Source organism: Crotalus tigris, unplaced genomic scaffold (genome assembly GCF_016545835.1).
Source record: "Crotalus tigris isolate CLP2741 ecotype Arizona unplaced genomic scaffold, ASM1654583v1 scf7180000020772.1195989, whole genome shotgun sequence".
Lineage (NCBI taxonomy): Eukaryota > Metazoa > Chordata > Lepidosauria > Squamata > Viperidae > Crotalus > Crotalus tigris.
In genome coordinates this window covers 25,678-49,124 of record NW_024098171.1, presented here as the reverse complement: position 1 = coordinate 49,124, position 23,447 = coordinate 25,678, and the positions used below count along the sequence as shown (strand labels likewise).

The 23,447-nt window shown below is 45.6% G+C and overlaps 3 protein-coding genes and 1 long non-coding RNA gene across 6 annotated transcripts in view; 3 read left to right on the top strand and 1 right to left on the bottom strand.

Moving 5' to 3' along the window:
• Positions 1-4,576: 4,576 nt before the first annotated feature.
• Positions 4,577-17,664, bottom strand: LOC120319484. 3 transcript variants are annotated; one of them, XR_005559772.1, is made up of 4 exons: positions 17,272-17,664; positions 14,541-14,624; positions 14,296-14,389; positions 4,577-5,223 (listed from the first exon to the last, which is right to left on the bottom strand). It is a non-coding gene; the product is annotated as an uncharacterized LOC120319484 (long non-coding RNA). The 3 variants fall into 3 exon arrangements; XR_005559774.1 differs by having other exon boundaries at positions 14,545-14,624; XR_005559773.1 differs by lacking the exon at positions 14,541-14,624 and having other exon boundaries at positions 17,272-17,378.
• Positions 8,352-10,835, top strand: LOC120319481 (olfactory receptor class A-like protein 4). Its single transcript, XM_039368370.1, has one exon. The coding sequence runs from the start codon at positions 9,084-9,086 to the stop codon at positions 10,065-10,067; it is 984 nt and encodes a 327-aa protein (XP_039224304.1). The 5' UTR covers positions 8,352-9,083; the 3' UTR covers positions 10,068-10,835.
• Positions 10,837-13,801, top strand: LOC120319482 (vomeronasal type-1 receptor 1-like). Its single transcript, XM_039368371.1, has one exon. It carries the CDS (start codon positions 11,148-11,150, stop codon positions 12,120-12,122), a length of 975 nt encoding a protein of 324 aa, XP_039224305.1. The 5' UTR covers positions 10,837-11,147; the 3' UTR covers positions 12,123-13,801.
• Positions 17,182-23,447, top strand: part of DDRGK1 (DDRGK domain containing 1) — a 19,512-nt gene continuing 13,246 nt past the window's right edge. Inside the window, exons 1-2 of the mRNA XM_039368372.1 lie at positions 17,182-17,341; positions 22,163-22,312. Of these exons, the coding sequence (XP_039224306.1) occupies positions 17,254-17,341; positions 22,163-22,312 (238 nt within the window). The 5' untranslated portion in view covers positions 17,182-17,253. The remainder of the gene's footprint in view (positions 17,342-22,162; positions 22,313-23,447) is intronic.

The following is a 23,447-nucleotide window of genomic DNA, read 5'->3' as shown; positions in this document are numbered from 1 at the left end:
AGAGAAAGGGAAGGAGAAATAGGAGAAGGAGGAGGAGAAAGGAGGAGGAGGAGAAAGGAGAAAGAGAAGGAGGAGAAAGGAGAAAGAGAAAGAGAAAGAAAGGGAGGGAGGGAGAGAGAGAGAGAAATACAAGGAGAAGGAGGAAAAGAGGAGAAGGAAAAATAGAAGCAGGAGAAAGGGAAAGAGAAATAGAAGAAGGAGAAGGAGAGAGAAGGAGGAGGAGGAGGAGAAGGAGGAAAAATAGAGAAAGAAAGGGAAGGAGAAATAGGAGAAGGAGGAGGAGAAAGGAGGAGGAGGAGGAGGAGGAAGAGAAAAGAGAAGGAGAAGGAGAAAGAGAAGGAGAAAGGAGAAAGAGAAGAAAGAAAGGGAGGGAGGGAGAAAGAGAGAAATACAAGGAGAAGGAGGAAAAGAGGAGAAGGAAAAATAGAAGCAGGAGAAAGGGAAAGAGAAATAGAAGAAGGAGAAGGAGAAAGGAGGAGGAGGAGGAGGAGGAGAAGGAGGAGGAAAAATAGAGAAAGAAAGGGAAGGAGAAATAGGAGAAGGAGGAGGAGAAGAGGAGGAGGAGGAAGAGAAAAGAGAAGGAGAAGAAGAAAGGAGAAAGAGAAGGAGAAAGAAAGGGAGAGAGAGAGAGAGAGAGAGAATGTTAGTTCAATAACATAGAATAACAGAGCTGGAAGGGACCTTGAAGGTCTTCTAGTCCAACCCCCTGCTCATGCAGGACACCCTATAACATTCCAGACAAATGGCTGTCCAGTCTCTTCTTAAAAACCTCCAGCGATGGAGCACCCACAATTCTGGTGGCAAACAGTTCCACTGGCTAATTGTCCTGACTGTCAGGAAATTCCTCCTTAGTTCCAGGTTGCTTCTCTCCTTGATTAGTTTCCATCCGTTGCTTCTTGTCCTGCCCTCAGGCGCTTTGGAACATGTCGACCCCCATGGCAGACCCTCAAATATTGGAAGGCTGTTATCATGTCACCCACGGTCCTTCTTTTCATTAAACCAGACATAACGTATTTCCTGCAAAAACTATCAATTGTCATTTTTAACTTTTCCTTTCTCCGTTTAACCGGCAGTAAGATTTAACTGACACTTGGCAAGCCAAACCAAGCTCAAGTTGTGAATGCGAGTTTTCTGTTTTTTTATGTGTGGGGGTCTAATCTCTTGTTTCTTCCTCAGAACTTCCTCTGACTGGTATATATGGACAGGGAGGGAAGCTTTGAAGAGATGGAAAGATGCCAGCCACTCTTCCCTCTTTCCATCTTCTGCAATAAAATTCCGATTTTTTCTTAGAAAAAGTGCAGAGGGATTCTCAAGCCACCCGGGAATAAAGCGGAAAACCAGAAGCCTCTAGTGCAGGGAAAGGAACATTTGAAGAAACCGCGAGGCTGATTTGGTTAGAGAGCTCTTTCCCAGCCCAACCCACCTCACAGGGTTGTTTTTCTGGGAAAAATAGGAAGACAAGTGCATATTAGGTATGTTCGCCCCCTTAAGTAATTTATAAACAATAAGAAAGGCAGGATACAGATACATAGATTAAGAACAAACAAAATAAAACAATATTTTTTTTTTCAAGAGCAACGGACCGCTTGCAAACCCTACTTCCAGCCTCTTCTCCCGAGTCTGCAGTTCTCTTTCTACCTTGAGGAGCTAGAAAGCCGATCTCTTTCCCAGCGTTGGAAACCACGCTGCTTTTCAAGCTGTGCGGGAAAGATGCAAAATGCTGCATTTTTTTTTTTAGCGTGAGATCAGGCTGATTTCTCTCGGTTTCCCACTGCGCGAGATATTCTAACTCACACATTTAGCACATTAAAAAATAGCCACAGGGCTCTGGAGGGTGGGTGGCAGGTTTAACGGTTGGCAACAATGACGGATTAATTTGAAGATTAAATTGAGCGTCTAGCTCTACTTCGGCCGGCTTAGATCAAAGCATCCCGTCGCATCCTTCTTTTCGTTTATTCCAGGCTCAACTGAAGAAAAAAACGTATGACATTGGAAGCTTTTAAGAAGAGACTGGACAGCCATTTGTCTGAAATGGTAAAAGGTTTCCTGCCTCAGCAGGGGGTTGGAGTAGATGACCTCCAAGGTCCCTTCCAACTTTATTATTATTACATTATAGATCAGTGGTGGCGAACCTATGGCACGGGTGCCAGAGGTGGCACTCAGAGCCCTCTCTGTGGGCACACAAGCCGTCGCCCCAGTCCTGGGCCTTCAGCTGGATTTTATAAAACCTTTTCGCTTTAGGCCTCTGCAAAAAAAAAAAAAAAAAAAAGGTTCAATCAGTCAATTTCAACTTCTCGTGGGAAAAAAGATCTTGCAAAGTTGGAATTGACTGGTTGAACTTTTTAGTCCCACCCAGTCTGCCGTGACCACCGCAGCCACGCCCACCCAATGGGCCACACCCGCCCGGCACTCGACAATGCATCAGTGGGTTTTGGGTTGCAGTTTGCGCACTCGGTCTCTCAAAGGTTCGCCATCGCTGTTATAGATTATTACATATAATCCTCGACTTACGACTCCATTTGAGCCCCAAATGGATCTTGCTCGGTCAGCTTCGCCCCAGTTCACCACCTTTCTGGCCCCAGTTGTTAAGTGAATCATTGCAGATGTTAAGATAGTAGTACGGAGTCATTAAACGGCCCCCATTGACTTTGCATGCTGGAAGGGGGGGGAAATCATGTGACCCCCAGGACACTGCAACCGTCGTAAATAGGAACAAATTGCCAAGCGGCCGAATGTTGATCACGTGACCGCGGGGACGCTGCGACGGTCGTTCAGCGTGAAAAACCGTCATCGGTCACTTTTTTCCCGTGCAGTTGTAACTTCGAACGGGCACTAAAGGAATGGTTGTAAACCGAGGATAGTGTGATTTGTCTATGCCACTGACATATGGGTTTGTTGTTTTTTAGTTGTGTCGAGCAGCTGAAAGAGGACTCTCTGCCCAGAAATACAAGGAAGAAAATGAGAAAATATTTTGTTCCGGAGAAATTAAACTGATTCATAGAAAGGAGTCATGCTGGAGAAAACCTCCTGGTTGAACATCCAGATTCAGCCACAGTTTCATTCCATACAGCATTAACCTTGTGAACTCTCAAACTTCCTCCTTCCGTTACGTATTCAAGATGGACAGTGAACAATATTTATATGTTACTTATATGTGAGGGTGTAGGTCTATACATATGTTGTATATGTTGTTGTTGTTAGTTGCAAAGTCATGTCCGACCCATTACAACCCCACAGACCACGTTCCTCCAGGCCTTCTTCCTCTATCATCTTCTGGAGTCCATTGAAGTTCACGCCTCTTGCTTCAGGGACTCCATCCAGCCACCTCATTCTCTGCCGTCCCCTTCTTCTCTTGCCCTCCATCTTTCCCAGCATTAGGCTCTTCTCCAGGGAGTCCTTCCTTCTCATTAGGTGGCCAAAGGACTTGAGTTTCCACTTCAGGATCTGGCCTTCTCAAGAGCAGTCAGGGTTGATCTTCTCTAGGATTGACCAGTTGGATCACCTTGCAGTCCAGGGGACTCGCAGGAGTCTTCTCCAGCACCAGAGTTCAAAGGCCTCCATTCTTTGGTGCTCAGCCTTTCTTATGGTCCAACGTTTGCAGCCATACATTGCAACTGGGAGTACCATGGCCTTGACTATACGCACTTTTGTTGGCAGGGTGATGTCTCTGCTTTTTAGCGTGCTGTCTAGATTTGCCATAGCTTTCCTCCCCAGGAGCAAGCGTCTTTTAATTTCTTGGCTGCAGTCCCCATCTGCGGTGATCTTGGAGCCCAGAAAAATAAAATCTGTCACTACCTCCATTTCTTCCCCATCTATTTGCCAATGATGTATATAGTATGTTTTAAATGTGTGTTATGTAGGTGTACACTTTGAGAGGAAGCAACTAAATTTCATTTTTAATGTGGGCCATTGTGCCCACAGGAAAAAATGACAATAAAGGTTATCTAATCTAATCTAATTAAAACAAAGCACTCGAAACCAAACTGTCTTTGAAAGGACCTCCTGTAAATTTATCCGCGGAGGAACGCTCCCATCACGATGTCATCGCAATTTGAAAAAGCTCTCTCTTTCTCCCACCCACCCACCATCTGCCAAAACCTCCCGAAGCTTGATTGGAAAAAAAAAAAAAAAGCAAATTTATTTATTAGAAGTCAATCTGCTTCCGGACCATATGGGGGAGTTTTGTCCGATACTACATCCTCCAGATTTGTCATTATAACCCTGGCCATACCAGCTGGGTAGCTTCATCAATCAGTTGAGTATTGGGATCCATCTCAGCTAGGGCTGGGAAGGGACTTTGGAGGTCATCTAGTCCAACCCCGTGCCCAAGGCAGGAGTCCTGATACCATCCCTGACAAAGGGTTGTCCAATCATTTCTTGAAGATCTCCAGTGAGGGAGCACCCAGAACTTCTGGTGGCAAGCTGTTCCACTGGTTAATTGTCCTCACCGTTAGGAAGTTTCTCCTTAGTTCTAGGTTGCTTCTCTCCTTGATTAGTTTCCATCCGTCGCTTCTTCTCCTGTCTTCAGGGGCTTTGGAGAATAGCTTGACTCCCTCTTCTTTGGGGCAGTCCCTGAGATACTGGAAGACTGCTATCCTGTCTCCCCTCGTCCTTCTCTTCATTAAACTAGACACACACACACACAGTTCCTGCCAGCATTCGTATGTTTTAGTCTTCCGTCATACAATTTAGCATGCATGTAATACACAGAAGGACCATATCATATGAAAGGACATCATATTATGTCTCACATAATGTTAGTGGGCGATGGACACAACGAACGGGAACAACAAACAGGAGCAGTATTTATAATTAGGTGATTTATAATAAATCAGCCAGCGAGTCTGGCTATCTGTCAGGTGCTTTAAAAAGAAAGGTTTCATCGACAGAATGATAAGTAAGTAAATACAATATTTCATGAGACTGAATCAATCAACAGGAAAATAAATAAATATTGTGGTTGACAATATGTAGACGCCTGTGCGCAATTACCAGCCATGCAAATTTGACTCGGTTGAAGGGTGTTTTTGCTTCGGCTGAAAAAAAAAATAACAGAATAATGGGGTTGGAATAACAGACCTGGCTTTCATTCTTTAATTGCTTTAATTCCTAACAGAAAATTCTGGATACTGACCCCCCCCCCTCTCCCTCTCAAAAATTAATCACTCTTTGAGGTTTCTTTTGTAGGCGTGAATCAAATCACATCCCGTGTTTTGTGTTCATCTGTTGAAAAAAAAAAAAGACACACGTTAGCCTGGAGATATCCTTTAAAATATGTATTTTGAATGTGTTTTTATTTTATTTTTTTTAAATTGTCTTTAAATGCCTTTGCTCCCAAACGATCCACTTTTGCATAAAACAAGGCAGACTTGTTGCGGTAAATAATCGATCTCATTTATGATGACATATTCTTGTGAATAATAAACAAATACATGTGTAAATAAATATAACTTTCGGATTTGTAGTGGATGGAAACTAATCAAGGAGAGAAGCAACCTGGAACTAAAGAGAAATTTCCTGACAGTGAGGACAATTAACCGGTGGAACAACCTGCCTCCAGAAGTTGTGAATGCTCTAACACTGGAGGTTTTTAAGAAGAGACTGGACAGCCAATTTTCCAGAATGGTGTAAAGTCTTCTGTTTGAGCAGGAGGGTGGACTAGATGACCTCCAGCCCTATGATTCTATGTTTAGAATAGAACAGAACAGAATAGCAGACTTGGAAGGGACTGTTGAAGGAAAAGTCTTCATTATGGTTCAGTCCAAGTCAGGAATAAACAACATGACGACTGCTTTAGAAAGAAGGTTGCAGTTTATTGAAGAGGAGAGCCAAACAGAAAGATGGTTCTGGAAGAAAAGGACCTTGGAGGTCATCTAGTCCAACCCCTTTCTCAGGCAGAAAACCCTATATCATTTCAGACAAATGGTTGTCCAATCTCTTCTTTAAAATTTCCAGTGTTGGAGCATTCACAGCTTCTGGAGGCAGGTTGTTCCACTGTCAGGAAATTCTTTGTTCTAAGTTGCTTCACTCCTTGATTGATGTTCTATGACAGGGCTCTTCAAACTTGGCCCTTTTATGACTTGTGGACTTCAACTCCCAGAATTCCTCAGCCAGCGGCTCCATTTTGTTTGTTAGATTTAAGACACGAGTCTTCAAACTTGGCCCTTTTCTGACTTGTGGACTTCAACTCCCAGAATTCCTCAGCCAGGCACGCTGGCTGAGGAATTCTGGGAGTTGAAGTCCACTCCTCTTAAAGTCTATATTGGGGGTCTTCAAACTTGGCCCTTTTATGACTTATGGACCAACTCCCAGAATTCCTCAGCCAGCGGCTCCATTTTGTTTGTTAGATTTAAGACACGAGTCTTCAAATTTGGCCCTTTTCTGACTTGTGGGCCTCAACTCTCAGAATTCCTCAGCCAGCCAGGAGTTGTAGTCCACTCTTCTTAAAGTCTATATCAGGGGTCTTCAAACTTGGCGCTTTTAGGACTTGTGGACTTCAACTCCCAGAATTCTGGGAGTTGAAGTCCACAAGTCCTAAAAGCGCCAAGTTTGAAGGCCCCTGTTCTATGAACTGTGTTATTCTGGCTCCAGGCAACCGACAGCTGCATTTGTTCAACCAGCGCCACAAAAAAGTTGCAAAACCAAGCTCCTTCACTTGGCAAGCTGCTTTACAACCATCACAACTTAACTACCACAATTGTCAGGCTCAATTATGACCATCAATCGAGGCCTACCTGACACACACACAGAGACAAATATGTTCCTGTATGTAAAATCTAGCAATTGCCACTAGATGGCACCAGAATCAAAGACTGTAAAGGACATTCCCGTATCATTGCAATCTTTCATTTTGAGCAGGGGTGCCCAACCTACTGGGCCACAGCCAACTACCGGGCTGCGTTTTACTGGCCACCAGGCCACAGGACAGGCTGGCCAGTGTGTGCATGTGCGTGCACACAGTCACCCTCACTCGCGCTAGTGCCGCAGCGAAAACGGGGCACCGCACGGCAAAAACGGGGGATGCTAGCGCTCGCACGACAAAAACAAGGCAGGGCTAGCGAGTGTCAGGCGGCACTAGTGTCGCCCTGCTTGTGTCGTGTGTGTCCTCATGGCCGAAAAAGGTTGGGGACTTCTGATTTAGAGCAGGGCTTTTCAACCAGTGGTACAGGTACCACCTGTGGTACACTGGCACCTGGCAGGTGGTACGCGGCCATCCTAGAAAAGTGGTAGCAGGGGAGGGGAATGAGCTGAACCGGTGGCAGCACCACACAAGCCTGAGTGAGAGACAGCTGGAGCTGCAGGGCTGTCAGGGCTCAGCAGAAGCCCCAGGATCGGCGCTTCTTTGGGACTGTCAGGGCTCAGTGGAAGCGCCAGGATCAGCGCCAGGCTCCAGCTGGAGCTCGGCGCTGATCCTGGCGCTTCTGCTGAGCCCAGAAGAAGCGCCAATCAGCTGGAATGTTACAACATCTCCAGGGTCTTGTGATTTACATTCAGATGCTTGGCAACTGATTCATATTTATGACGGTCACAGTGTCCCAGGGTCATGTGAAGTGATCAAAATCTGCTGCAACCACCCAGCAGATGGGGGGGGGAATAAAAACCAAACATCCCCCACCCCAACCCTGCTGCCAATCCTCAACAGAAATGCTCACAACAATGGAAACCTCGGACAGGAGGAAGAGCGCCGCTGGGTGGGCAGGCAGGTGTCTTGCTCAGCTGTGGCTTGGGGGGGGGGCACTTTTTCAGTGCCATTGTAACTTCGAATAGTCACTAAACGAACTGTTGTAAGTTGAGGACTACCAGTACTTTATCACTTTTTTCCTTTTTTTTTTTTTGGTCAGCAAGTTTTTGACACCTTGCTAGGCGATTGGTGCTACTCGGCTATTGTCATATCCTAAAAGTGGTACAATGGGTGAAAAGGTTGAAAAGGCCTGATTTAGAGAGCCTCAGTTCGGGCTGGCTTTAAACTGAGTTTGTCAGTCTGCGAAGCGAGGGGTGCACCTGTCTCCTATTATGGGATGCTGCTGTATAGGTAGACCTCACTCCCCTCGCTTTGTTTAGCGACCATTTGAAGTTACAACGGCGCTGAAAAAAGTGACCTAGGACCATTTTTCACACTTATGACCGTTGCACCCTCCCCGTGGTCATGTGATCAAAATTAGGGTGCTTGGCAACTGATTCATACTTATGGCCGTTATTGTGTCCCAAGGTCATGTGATCAACTTTTGTAAATTTCTGACACGTAAAATCAATGGGGAAGCCAGATGCACAACCACCGTGTTCCTAACTTCACAACTGCAGTGATTCACTTAACACGACGGTGGCGAGGAAGGTCCTAAAATGGGGGCAAAATTCACTTAACGACAGTCTTGCTTAGCAACAGATTGTGGTCGTAACTTGAGGACTACCTGGAACTAGCTTTTCAGGGCAGCCACAAAACGTGGCTAGCTGGGAAGGGAGTGGAGGAGGGAAGCACATGGGCAGGCAGCCCTCCAACAGGCAGAGTTCCTTCGCCTTCGTCTTTTTCTGTTTTTTTTCAGCAGCAGGTTCTAAAACCGAACACCTGCTCACCAAATAGGTGTTTTTTAATTAAACACTGGTCTCATTTTGTTTGGCTGCTTGGGACTCAAATTGAGTTCATACGTTGAGGACTATCTGTATGGAGGTCACGTTTGTGGGATCGTGAGATTCTGGAAAAAAAAATCAGAATGGAGAAGATTGACGGGTGACGGGTGGAAGAGGCCATTCTGCTCCTCTTAGTCCTCTCCCTCCCTTTGCCCAGTATCCCTTTGCACACTTCCAATTTGTCTCTGGCCAATCAGTTACGTTCCTCGGGCTTTTCAACAAAACGAGATAAGAGCCGCTTAGACAAATAGCAAAGTATTTGTGGCTGTGAGTAACTCAGCAAAGGTGGGGTGGATAGACACGCAGAGCTTATAAAGTATTGATCTCTGGAGCGGAACGGAGAAAACCCTCCTGGACAGGTGAAGTGAGAAGAAAAGGAAATGTATCTAAGCTCTCACAATCTCTGGAGGAGAACATCTGGATAGGGAGGGTGTGCAGGCAAACGCAGATGGACCACCATGGCCTCCAACTTCATGTTCATCACGTCCATCCTGATCTACGTCTCTTCCTTCGTTGGCATGATTGGCAACCTCATCGTCCTCTATGCCTTCCTGGCCCACGCCATCCGCCACAAAGCCCTCCAACCTCTGGACCGCATCATTGTCAACATGGGCCTGGTGAACTTCTTCCTCTGCTGCTATAAAGCCATTCCCGGGATGCTGGTCTTCAGCAGCACCAGGGTCTTTGGGGAGGAGGGCTGCAGGATCCTTCTCTACAGCTACCACACCCTCAGGCTGATCAGCATCTGGTCGGTAGAGAACCTGAGCTTCCTCCACCTCATCAAGATCCGAAGGCCCAACTGCCGATGGACGACCTTCATCCACAGGCATCAGGCACGCTACGTCAACGGCACCATCGTCGGGTGTTGGGTGGTCAGTGTCCTCATGCATATCCCTTATTTGCAGTACGATAAGACCAGACTTCAACGAAATAAGACAATTGCCTTCTTGGCCAGTTCGACTTGCTTGAGATCCACAGACAGCTTCTACATTAAATTTAGCACGTACGCCTCCATCAGCCTGGACATGGTCCTCATCCTGCTGGTGGTCACCCTCAACGGCTTCATCATAGACCTTCTCTGGAAGCATCACAGGAGGATCAAAGCTTCGTCCTCCATCGCAGGAAGTGGGTGGAATAAACATACGGCCCAGGCCACCAAAATCCTGCTTTCCTTGCTGTCTATTTACGTGGTTTGCTGGATCTCGAACGACGTGGTCTGGCTCATGATCGTCTTGGGGTACCAAAGGAACGACTTGGAGAACAGCTTTTTGAGCGCCTTGTATGGCATAATCTCCTCCATATATTATTCTGCTAGCTCGTACGTGGTGGTGTTTGGATACAAAAAGGTGCGCGAATATCTCGCCGAAACTTGCTTGTTCTTGAGATGTAGGAGGACCACAAGGGTTCGAGCTGTCTCCTTGGAGGGCCCGTTGCCCAGGTGACAGAGAAGTTCTCATCGATGAGGACAGCTCAATACTGTCGATCATAATTTTGGTCCTGGGTGGAGAAAGCTACAACTTAGAAGAAACTGGACGAGTTCTGAAGATGGTGTAAACCTCAACATTTCAACTTCTGGAACCATGTTCCTGGTGGTTGCATCTGGTGTCTACATGGACGACAAATGTCAGGAAGGAGAACGGTAGCCAGACAGACGTGGTTGGGAAGGAGGAACTGCAGCTTTGGGGTCTGCGTTCAGCTCTCGAAAATTATGGCACCTCAACTTCCATTTGAAGAGATATCTCAGCTTGAAAAAGACAGGTTTCCAACCAGGTAGTTAATACGATGATGGGTTTTATAGAGGGAGAAATGGAGGCCCTGACAAGGGAGGCAGGGGTTTTAAAATGCCCACATGGAGGCTTATCTACACATGCTCCATGGCTTTTTTTATCCACAGAAAAGGAGAAGGAAGGGGAAAGTAAGAACCAATGGGGACTCCGAGAAACTGGGAGGGAGGGACAGAGGGAGGGGATACTTCGATGGTCATAAGTGTGAAAAACGGTCATGGCTAAATGAAGTGTTGTAAGTCCAGGACTAACTGTAATCTCCTCTTTATTTTACAGTAGATTTCTTTTATTTGAATTTTTTGCAAAGCTTTAATGTTATTCCGTGTGCTCCCGTATAATGATCCGTACTCAATTAATCAAACATTTCTGGAAAAATCTCAGAATGGAGAAGATTGACGGGTGATGGGTGGAAGAGGCCATTCTGCTCCCCTTGGTCCCTCCCTTTCCCCAGTATCCCTTTGCACACTTCCAATCTGTCTCTGGCCAATCAGTTGCTCTCCAGCTTTTCAAAAACTGAGATAACAGCCGCTTAGACAAACAGCAGAGTAATTGTGGCTGCCAGTGGATAGATAGGCAGAGCTTATAAAGTATTGGTCTCTGGAGCTGAACGGAGAAAATCCTCCTGGACAGGTGAAGTGAGAAGAAAAGGAGACGTATCTAAGCTCTTGCAATCTCTGGAGCCAAAGGAGGAGAACATCTGGATAGGGAGGGTGTGAAGGCAAACGCAGATGGACCATCATGGCCTCCAACTTCATGTTCATCGCGTCCATCCTGATCTACTTCTCTTCCTTCGTTGGCATGATCGGCAACCTCATCGTCCTCTTTGCCTTCCTGGCCCACGCCATCTGTCACAAAGCCCTCCAACCCCTGGACCGCATCATTGTCAATATGGGCCTTGTGAACTTCTTCCTCTGCTGCTATAAAGCCATTCCCGGGATGCTGGTCTTCAGCAGCACCAGGGTCTTTGGGGAGGAGGGCTGCAGGGTCCTCCTCTACAGCTACCACACCCTCAGGCTGATCAGCATCTGGTCGGTGGAGAACCTGAGCTTCCTCCACCTCATCAAGATCCGAAGGCCCAACTGCCGATGGACGACCTTCATCTACAGGCATCAGGCACCCTACGTCAACGGCACCATCGTCGGGTGTTGGGTGGTCAGTGTCCTCCTGCAAATCCCTTATTTGCAGTACAAGAAGACTAGAGATCAAAAAAATAAGACAATTGCCTTTTTAGCTACTTCTACTTGCTTGAGATCTACAGAGAGCTTCTACATGAAATTTAGTACGTACGCCTCCATCAGCCTGGACATGGTCCTCATCCTGCTGGTCGTCACCCTCAACGGTTTCATCATAGATCTTCTCTGGAAGCATCACAGGAAGATCAAAGCTTCATCCTCCATCGCAGGAAGTGGGTGGAATAAACATACGGCCCAGGCCACCAAAATCCTGCTTTCCTTGCTGTCCATTTATGTGATTTGCTGGATCTCGAACGACGTGGTCTGGCTCACGATTGTCTTGGGGTACCAAAGGAACAACATGGAGAACAGTTTTTTGAGCACCTTGTACGGCATGATCTCCTCCATATATTACTCAGCCAGCTCGTATGTAGTGGTGTTTGGGTACAAAAAGGTGCGCGAATATCTCGCCAAAACATGCTTGTTCTTGAGACGTAGGAGGACCACAACCGTTCGAGCTGTCTTCTTGGCGGACGCCTAGATTGCCTAGATGACAGAGAAATCCTGTCCATCAGAGTGGACGGCTCAATCTCGTTGTTCATAATTTTGGTCCTGGGTGGAGAAAGCTACAACTTAGAAGAAACTGGACAAGTTCTGGAGCTGGTGTGACCTCTAAACCTCAACATTTCAACTTCTGGAGCCATGTTCCTGGTGGTTGCATCTGGTGTCTACATGGACAACAAATGTCAGGAAGGAGAACGGTAGCCAGACAGACATGGTTGGGAAGGAAGAGCTGCAACTTTGGGCTGAGTTCAGCTCTCGAAAATGATGGCACCTCAACTTCCATTTGAAGAAACCTCTCAGCTTGAAAAGGACAGGTTTCCAACCAGGTAGTTAATACGATGACGGATTTTATAGAGGGAGAAACGGAGGCCCTGACAAGGGAGGCAGGGGTTTTAAAATGCCCACGTGCAGGTTTCTCCTCACACGGACCAGCTCTATGGCTATTTTGATCCAGAGAAAAGGAGAAGGAAGGGGAAAGTAAGTAAGAGGGAGGAAGCTGCAGGTGGGCTGCAGAACAATCCTCGCACGGGGGCAGCGGCATGAGCCTTGTACCTGGGCAGCATCACTGCGGACTGCAGCGCGATCCTTGCACCTGGGTGACATTGCTGCAGGCCGCAGCACGATCCTAGCGCTGGTGGAGCATCGCCGCAAGCCTGGCGGTGGCGGCACCACAAGCCTCACACAGACGCCGCCATCGCTAAGAGCCTTGTGCTCATGCTCGCAGCCCCGTTTGCGTGGTGCACATGCTCGTAGCCTTTTTGCATGTGCGCCTGCTCGTGTCCACTTTCATGTTTGTGCATGTGCATGTAAGGCACCTGCCCCTCCGTCTCCCACCGGGCCGCCAATCCAAAATGGTTGGAGACCCCTGCTCTAGACTAGCCATTACCCAGTTCCTGCAACTGTTCTTCATGTGTTTTAGCCTCCAGGCCTTTAATCCTCCCAGTTGCTCTTGTCTGCACTTTTTCCAAAGTCTCACCATCTTTTTTATAACGTAGCGACCAAAACAGGATGCTGTGTTCCAGGCATGCGGTCTCACTAAGGTTATTATAAAGTACTGATACTTCATGGGATCAGCAAAAGTGCCCCACGACTGCAAGGGAGATATATCCTTCCATCTTCCACCCTTCGGCCAGAGCTGAAGAAGCTTCTTGGATGACAAGCGAAACGTCTTCAAGGGGAAAAAAAAAAAAAGCAAAGTCCAGCTGTCTTTCGAAAATGAACTTTGGGAACAACGGAGCAAACGAACAGGCGAGGATCTACCCAACCTTATCTGCAAATTAACATTTGCCATCCTTCTTCCTGTGGGCGCTCAGTGGCGCAAAACCTCAGCGTCCCCTCATCAGTGGCTCTATTGTAACACCATCACTTCAGCAGAAAAGAATAACTGTCAGATAGTCATATATTCTCAAGAAAGGCTAATTACCATCGGCAAACAAACCGCGTTTCTTTTCCTTTATTTGAGCGCAGCCCAGAGCTGAAGGCAGAATCAATACGTGTGGGTGCGTGGCTGGGCCTGCCTGCGTGCGTTTCCGCGTGCGAGAGCGAGCGAATGTTTATACAGTCTATCTCTCAGCAGATTTGCTAATGGTTTTCCTGACACTTCCAGCAGAGCTTTGAAAAAAATCTCATTACGGGGGGGGGGTCCTCGGCTTACGGCCACAAGCGAGCCCAAGGTTTGTCACTACCGTTCAGTGAGTTTTGCCCCATTTTACGGATTTATCTTGCCACGTTTGTTCAGCAAATTGCAATTATTAAGTTAGTCCCAGAGTTGTTTAAGTGGATCCGGCTTGAAGGTCGCAAAAGGGAATAAAGTGATTCCCCCCCCCCCGGGACAGTGCAACTGTCATAAATACGAGTCAGTTGCCAAATGCCTGAATTTTAATCACGTGGCCACTGGGATGCTGCAATGGTCCTAAGTGTGGAAAATGGGCATAAATCCATTTTTCCACTGCTGTTGTAACCTTGGTCATTAAACAAACAGTTATTAAATTGAAGACTGCCTGTACGATGGTTGTATTCATCACTGACCACAGGGAGGCTGTTTCTACCTAAGGTTTTGTCTCCATTTCTCCTTCAGATGAAATATTTTCTCCTGCCTCTTTTAATATTCCCCAAAGTATTTCATTCTCTGAGAGGAGGGGGGCACTGACCTCCTGTATCTCCATTGTGGCCGTAAGTTGTAACCCAAAGTTAGACGGTGCCTTTTCAGAGAGCAGAGGAGATCTTAAAGCTTCTAGCATGTTGCTGAAACAAAATTAACACCCAGAATCAGAAGAGAGCTGGAAGGAACCTTGGAGGTCTTCTAGTCCAGCCCCCTGCTCAAGCAGGAGACACTATACTATTTCAGAGAAGCGGTTGTCCATTCTTTTCTTAAAAGCCTCCAGTGATGAAGTACCTACAACGTCTGGTGGCAAGCAGTTCCAATGGTTAATTGTCCTCACTGTTAGGAAGTTTCTCCTTAATTCCAGGTTGGATCTCTCTGCAAGTGGATAAAAGCCCTTAGTCACCCAAACGATTTGATCCCCACGGGTCTTTGGGATTTAAAAACAACAACAACCAGGAATCCATCAATCAGGAGCCATGGTAACCCCATCTGGCATTATTGCCAAAGCAGAATAAATAGACTGAACTCCAGAAACGCAGTTTCACCTCCAGTCAGTCTCAGCTTGGGAAAGAACTATAAAATTGTAAGTGTTTTTTCAAACTTCAGCAGCTATAAGATGTGTGGACTTCAACTCCCAGAATGCCCCAGCCATAGGCTGACTGAAACAGAGTGGAAAAATCCTCAAGTTCCTTTTAGTTGATCATCATAGCTGGTCACCACCATCTGGTGGAAAGGGAAAATTTTGCTGAGGGCATCGTAGAATAAAACTTAGGCCTAGCTTGAGGATTGTTAGGCTATACCTAACAATACAAGAGTATCTTTCCATACTGGGCCAGAAGACAAATAGCCGGCTCTCTCATCCGGTCCACTGTCAATTGTTAACTCGTCATCTGCACAAAGTCAAAGAATGGATGTTTGCACCTCACAAAGGCTACATTTTGCAAAACTAGCCGCCTCTCCATCCCATGGTAAGTAGAGGGACTAGTCATGGCTGTTCGGCGGGTGGTGAGAAGAATGTCAGAAGAAGAAAAGAGAAATGGAAGAGATGGAGGGAGGGATGGAGAAAGAAGGAAGAGAGAAGAGAGGGAGGAAAGAAGGAGAGGGAAAGGGAGGGGATAGAAGGAAGGAGGGAGGGAGGGAAGGAAAGAAGGAAGGAAAGAGAGAGGGAGGAAGAAAAGGAAGAGAAGGAAGGGGATATATGATGATGGATGGATAGAAGGGAAGAGAGGGGAGGTATATGATGGATAGATGGATGGATGGATAAGTAGAAAGGGAAGGAAAGAAGGAAGGTGATATATGATGATGGATAGATAGAAGGGAAGAGGGGAGGTGTATGATGGATGGATGGATAAGTAGAAAGGGAAGGGGGAAGGAAAGAAGGAAATGGATACATGGTGATGCATGGATAAATAGGGGAAGGGACATAAATGACTATATGGATCAGTGGTTCTCAACCTTTTTAATGCCGCGACCCCCCCAACCGGTCGTAAGTCGAGGACTACTCAACTGGTGCAGCACCGTTTGCAGAATGGGACTTTTGGCGGCCTCAGCAGGGCAGAGACAGCCTGGACAATTCCTATTGGCTTTTGAAAGCCAATAGAATTAGACTCTATTCAAGAGAGTCTCTTCGATTGGCTTTCAAAAGCCAATAGAATAAAAGGGAGTAGCACAGCTAAGGAAAAGGGGGGAAAAATGGCGGACTGCGTTGTTTGGCGACCCCCGTGAAATGGTCGTTCGACCCCAAATGGGGTCCCGACCCAGAGGGTGAGAACCACTGATATAGATGATAGACTGAAAGACAGATAGATGGATAAGTAGAGGAAGGGAAGGGAAGGAGAGAGGGAAGGAGGCAAGTGGATATATATAATGCTTGGTTGAAATCAGCATGCTGGCTGGCCACTTCTACTGGTTGGTCCACACATCTTAAATTTGAGCCGAGTTTGAAAAACACCATCCTGGACATCAGCTCTGTATTGTAATTAGCTTTTTTTCTTCTTCATAGGAATATTTTTAGTAACTTTTGGTTTGGCTTTCTGCAGAAATGGGTGCACGTTGCTCAAGTGCTCTCCAGTATTTCTTACAGCAGGGGTTCTCAACCTTGGCAACTTTAAGACTTGTGGACTTCAACTCCCAGAATTCCTCAGCCAGCAAAGCTGGCTGAGGAATTCTGGGAGTTGAAGTCCACAAGTCTTAAAGTTGCCAAGGTTGAGAACCCCTGTCTTACAGGAAGGCCATTCGTATATTGGAAATGTGCACACACACAAAAGTTGCATTATATGGCGTGGGGGAATTCCTACTGCAGAGACAGCCTTCTCCTCACCACTCTTAAAAGTGCATGGCACCTGCACTCAGGCAGAAGCTTAGACACCTCTTTTCTGTGCCTATAATAGGGGTCTTCAACGTTGGCCCTTTTATGACTTGTGGACTTCAACTCCCAGAATCCCTCAGCCAGCGATGAGTCGCAAGTCCACAAGTCATAAAAGGGCCAAGTTTGAAGACCTCTGCTATAAGCTACCGGGAAGGCCCTTCAAAAGACCCTAAATTCGGCGATACCTTGTGGAATTCTGGGACTTGAAGTACACAGGTCTTAAAGCTGCCAAAATTTGGAGACCCCCCGCTCTAAACGTCCGTTCATAAAATAATTGGATAGCACAAGTCTATCTGCCAATCTCCTCATTAATCGGCTGGTCTTATTTCCCAAGCCAAAATAAAGGCAACTTATTTTTCCAATCAGGCACCTCGTCGGACAGCTCTAAATCGGCGAGGGAAAAGCCCCACGTCAACGCTCTGCGGTTGCTAGGCGACGCCGCGGGAGAGCGAACCTCTCCCCCCCACCCACCCCTGATCGCCTTTTCCGCCCTAGCCGACCAGGGAGGCAAAGAGTGGGCGTGGCCATCGCCTCCGATCCCCGCCCTCCGCTTTCCTATCCTCGCTCCGGATTGCTCGGTTCCCCGATAGAGGGCCCACGGGAAAGAGGCGGGGCTACGGCGGTCACGTGGCGAACATGGACCCGGTACTTTACGTGGTGGCGGCGGTGCTGTTGGCGGCGCTCCTCATCTTCGTCAGCCGCGTCCGGGGACAGGCGCGCGCAGGTAGGAGCCTCCGCCTAGCGGGGTCGGCGGAGAGGACGGTCTGCGGCGGGGGGAGAGGACTTCCGGGCGAGGGCCTCCTCTAGCCGGAGGCCTCTATGCTCCTGGGACCACAACTCCCACAATCCCTCTGGCCAGCGTCTAACCGCCTGCGCTGTCTGGAGAGTCTGGGAGTTGTAGTCCAGCGTCTCTTAACTGGTCCCTGGGTGCTCCATATAAGCCAGGGGGGTGTCTTCAAACTTGGTCACTTTAAGACTTGTGGACTTCAACTCCCAGAGTTCCCCAGCCAGCGTGCCAACTTTGAAGACCCCTGATATAGATTTTAAGAGGAGTGGACTTCAACTCCCAGAATTCCTCATCCAGCGTGCCTAGCTCAGGAATTCTGGGAGTTGAAGTCCACCAGTCATAAAAGGGCCAAGTTTGAAGACCCCTGATTTAAGCGGTCAAGAGACGGGCTCTGAGGATACAGACTGCTTTTCTTTGGGTTCTTGATTGATTTTGGGGGTGGCTGTCCTAAATTCTCTTTTTTTCAGGGGCCCTGGGCCCTCCTCTCTCTGGCCGCATGGCTGCTTCTGATCATGTGCAAAGGGCCTGTTAGGGAAAATAAGGAATGTTGGGCATGGTGCACTTGGGCTGTCCCCAACCTGGTGCCTTTTAAATGAATTTCACAGTGGTGTTCACAATTGGTGGCAAATGGATCTGAATTTCAGAATAGAATAGAGCTGGAAGAGACCTTGGAGGTCATCTAGTCCAACCCCCTGCTCAAGCAGGAGACCTCATACCATTTCAGACAAATGGCTGTCCAGTCTCTTCTTAAAAATCTCCAGTGAGGGAGCACCCACAACTTCTGGTGGCAAGCTGTTCCACTGGTTAATTGTCCTCACTATCAGGAAATTTCTCCTTAATTCTGGGTTGCTTTTCTCTTTGATTAGTTTCCAACCATTGTTTCTTCTCCTGCCTTCAGGTGCTTTGGAGAATAGATGGAACCCCTCTTCTTTGTGGCAACCCCTCAAATATTGGAACACTGTTATCAGGTCACCCCTAGTCCTTCTTTTCTCTAGAACTAGCCATACCCAAGTCCTGCAATCGTTCAATCTGTCTCCAACTACCTTGTCACACCTCAGCTGTGTGATCTTTCGCAACTTAGCTAGCTTGATTTGATATGTCTCATGCAGGATAGGTGTCCCAGGATGTGGTATTATCAGTCCGTTAGCTTATTTTTTAGGTGTAGTTGCACCATAGTCTAATTTGCACACTCCTTACCTGTGCAAGGCTTTGTCTTGATTACCTGAACTACTTCAGTTCTTATTGACAAAGGAATAAAACATTTCAACTATATGAAAAAAGATGGTTTTTGCATATTCCTGCTTACGTAAATCTTTTTTTTTTTTTTTAATTGAACCAGAGGGGGAAAAAGTTTATTTTCACCCGTGCAAGGACGACTTGCTCATTACTCATAGTATAGTTTGCAACAATCCTCTGCAATTAATTGATCCAATCTTTTGAACAGTGGTGTTGAATCTTAAATAGACCACACTTAAGCCTCGCACCCTATATACAGCATTGTTTATCCTCTTTTTTTAAAAAAAACCTCTGAGTTCTGTAGAATTCTGAGTTTAACTCAGTTCTTTGAGCGTGTGGTAATATTTCCAAATGGAGTTGCTGATGGCCAATGTTATTATTTTTTTAGATTTCATAAGCTGCAGCTTCATAGACTGCTTAGCTCAAAACTGTACTTTAGCACAAAAACTGCTTTCTTTAAATAAAATTTGATGGTTGGGAAACAGGCTACCAGACTAGGGTTTCCTGCAAAAAACGTATCCGGAGAGCAAAATGAGTAACAGAAATTTACTCTTGCATTTTTGTCTGCCCTTTTAATGAAAAAAAAAGAGTTTGTTTCATCAATTAATCCAGCACATTTAAAAAAAAATATATAGACCAGAGGGAGGAAATTGTGCAAAAGAAACTATGAATGTAAGTAAAATATAATGCAGAATTTAATATGGCTACTGTATATTAATAGGGACTGTAGTGACCATGACTACTCATTTTTATTGCCCTGGCAACAATAAAAATTTTATTTTTGACTCGTCGGTATGTTAGATTCAGACTTTGGCATAATGAGACATCCATTAATAGAATGTCTTATTTAAAGGGTGTCTTTGAGTTTCTGTTAGGTGCCGGAGCGAGGCATTTTAACGTTCCCAAGCTTTTAAAATGATTTTTGGGAGAAAAATCTAAATGCTCCTGACGCCAATCATTGGGTTTGATGTTGCTGTGGCCTGGATAAGTGTTTTTATTGAATAATGTAATAGGAACTATTTCAATGTCTTGAACACATCCCATTAGCTGCACAATATACATTTTGCACAACATACATTTTTGCCCAGCCTGAAACCCAGATGGGTACATTTCCGAGATAAAACACCATTTCCTTACCCCACACACTCACATAATCCTCCCCCCGCATAGGATAATAATAATAATAATAATAATAATAATAGAAGAAGAAGAAGAAGAAGAAGAAGAAGAAGAAGAAGAAGAAGAACAGGGAGGAGGAGGAGGAGAAGAAGAAGAAGAAGAAGAAAAAGAAGAAGAAAAAGAAAGAAAGAAAAGAAAGAAAGAAAGAAAGAAAGAAAGAAAGAAAGAAAGAAAGAAAGAAAGAATGAATCACCGCTTCTGGAGGCAGGTTGTTCCACTGGCTAATTGTTCTAACTGTTAATTGTTTTAAACAGTTAATGCCTACTTATCTGCCCCCAAAGCAAAATACCACATCAGATAGGGGTGGTAGGAATTGACGTGCCGGTGCATTGATTGATATCAAAATAACAGAGAATTGGAAGGGACCTTGGAGGTCTTCTAGTCCAACCCCTTGCTCACACAGGAGACCCTCTACCATTCCAGACAAACGATTGTGCAATCTCTTCTTAAAAACCTCCAGTCATGGAACATCCACAACGTTTGGAAGAAAGCTATTCCACTCATTCATTGTTAATTCATTGTTAATTATCAGGAAATTTCTCCTTAGTTCCAGGTTGCTTCTCTCTTTGATTCGTTTCCATCCACAGTGTCTTGTCTTGCCTTCAGGCACTTTGGAGTATAGGCTGACACCCTCTCCCCCCCCCTTCTTTGTGGCTGCCCCTCAAATGTAATGTCCCTTTAGGGGCATCGTTTCTTCTGGCTTTTGAAGGATTGCATTGAAGCCTGTTAAAGATATTTTTGGGAAGCCATTTTAAACATTTTATTTTCCATGTGGTAAAAAATGCAACTGAAGGGAAAACACATAAAGTGGTTTTATTGGGCAGGGCCTATGTGCCTATTGGGAAGCAAGCCAGCCTAAATTCAGTGGCACTCACTTTCAAAACTGACCAAATCTTGAATTTACAGGATAGGAATAGGAATAGAATAGAGAATAGGAAAGAAGAATAGAATAGAATAGAATAGAATAGAATAGAATAGAATAGAATAGAATAGAATAGAATAGAGAATAGGAAAGAAGAATAGAATGGAATAGAATAGAATAGAATAGAATAGAATAGAATAGAATAGAATAGAATAGAATAGAATAGAATAGAATAGAATAGGAGAATAGGAAAGAAGAATAGAATAGAATAGAATAGAATAGAATAGAATAGAATAGAATAGAATAGAATAGAATAGAGAATAGGAAAGAAGAATAGAATGGAATAGAATAGAATAGAATAGAATAGAATAGAATAGAATAGAGAATAGGAAAGAAGAATAGAATGGAATAGAATAGAATAGAATGGAATAGAATAGAATAGAATAGAATAGAATAGGAGAATAGGAAAGAAGAATAGAATAGAATAGAATAGAATAGAATAGAATAGAATAGAATAGAATAGAATAGAGAATAGGAAAGAAGAATAGAATGGAATAGAATAGAATAGAATAGAATAGAATAGAATAGAGAATAGGAAAGAAGAATAGAATGGAATAGAATAGAATAGAATGGAATAGAATAGAATAGAATAGAATAGAATAGAATAGAATAGAATAGAGAATAGGAAAGAAGAATAGAATGGAATAGAATGGAATAGAATAGAATGGAATAGAATAGAATGGAATAGAATAGAATAGAATAGAATAGAATAGAATAGAATAGAGAATAGGAAAGAAGAATAGAATGGAATAGAATAGAATGGAATAGAATAGAATGGAATAGAATGGAATAGAATAGAATAGAATAGAATAGAGAATAGGAAAGAAGAATAGAATAGAATAGAATGGAATGGAATGGAATGGAATAGAATGAGAACAGAAAGAGAACAGAAAGAATAGGAAAGAATATTCTATTCTATTCTTATATTCTATTCCATTTCTCTATATTGCATTATATTATATTCTATCATTATTCTATTCTATTCCATTCTATCATTATTCTATTCTTATTCTATTCTATTCCATTCCATTCTCTGTTCTATTCCATTCCATTCCATTCAATTCAATTCAATTCAATTCCATATTTTCTATTCTGTTCTATTCCATTCCATTCCATATTTTCTCTTCTCTTCTCTTCTCTTCTCTTCTCTTCTCTTCTCTTCTCTTCTCTTCTCTTCTCTTCTCTTCTCTTCTCTTCCCTTCCCTTCCCTTCCCTTCCCTTCCCTTCCATTCATAATAACATCAGTGTCCTGACTTTCCTTTTCCAGGATTAAGAGAGAGGTCCAAGTCCTCCAGCTGGCTTTGTGCCTAAAGCGAGAACGGCACTCTTTGTTTTCTGGTATTGTGCCTTTAACAACTACACCAAAACCGTCTCTCGGTTATCGTCAACCGACCATAAAACGCCTTCTTTTTCTTATCTAGATGATGAGGAACTCCGTGAAAATGTGCTGGCCGCAGCAGCCGCCCGACCTCAGCCCTTGGCTGGCGAGCGAGGAGAAGGGATGCCCAGACACCGGAGGAACAGGATGCTCGCTCTGAGACGCACGCAACAGGTGGAGGAAGCCGTGGAAGGTAGCAGCTCCTTATTGTCCCAAGTGTTTGATAGGGAGGTTTGTCCGCTGATTGTCCCAAAGCTGCTTTTTTTTCAGGGCTTTCTTGTTTTCCCTTTGAAGACGTTTCGCTTCTCATCCCAGAAGCTTCTTCAGCTCTGACTGGATGGTGGGGAAGGGAAGGATTTATACTCCTTGCAGACCGCTGGTCCTTTGCCTCCTTTGAGAGAGTCGTTGAGGCCACTGGGAGGTTTGTCTGTGTCCTCAAATGGCCTCAACAACTCCCTAAAGCAGCGGTTCTCAACCTGTGGGTCGGGACCCCATTTGGGGTCGAACGGCCATTTCACGGGGGTCGCCAAACCACGCAGTCCTGCCATTTTTTTTCCCCCTTTTCCTTAGCTGTGCTACTCCCTTTTATTCTCTTGGCTTTTGAAAGCCAATCGAATAGACTCTCTTGAATAGAGTCTAATTCTATTGGCTTTCAAAAGCCAATAGGAATTGTCCAGGCTGTCTCTGCCCTGCTGAGCCTGCCAAAAGTCCCAGTCTGCAAACGGTGCTGCAAGTTGTCTGCAGCGAAGGCGAGCTGTCTGGAAGTTTCCACCCCTCCCTGCTGAGCAACTACTAACAATGTAAGTAAAAGAAGGCCAGGGGTGGGAGGTGGGAGGCCGGCGGGCGCAGGGAGGGTTGCTGGCGCGCGTGGGGCCCGGCGGGTGCCTTACCTCCCTTGGGCTGGGCCAGCTGGTGGTCCAGCCGGTGGTCGGCCTGCGCCGTCTCTGCCGCTTGCCAGCTACGCCTCGGCCGGCTCAGGGGGCAGCACCATGCATGTGCGGCGCTCCCGGGCAGGGAAAGTCCTCGACTTACGACCGGTTGGGTAGTCCTCGACTTACGACCAGTTGGGGGATCGCGGCATTAAAAAGGTTGAGAACCACTGTTTTAGAGAGTCGTTGAGGCCACTTGGACGTTTGTCTGTGTCCTCAAATGGCCTCAACGACTCTCTAGAACGCAAACGACCAGCTGTCTGCAGGAGTATAAATCCTTCCATGACCCACCCTCCAGTCAGAGCTGAAGAAGCTTCTTGGGTGAGAAGCGAAACGTCTTCAAAGAAAAGCAAGGAAGTCCAGTTGCCTGGTGAAAAAAAAAAAAAGCACCTTTGGGAC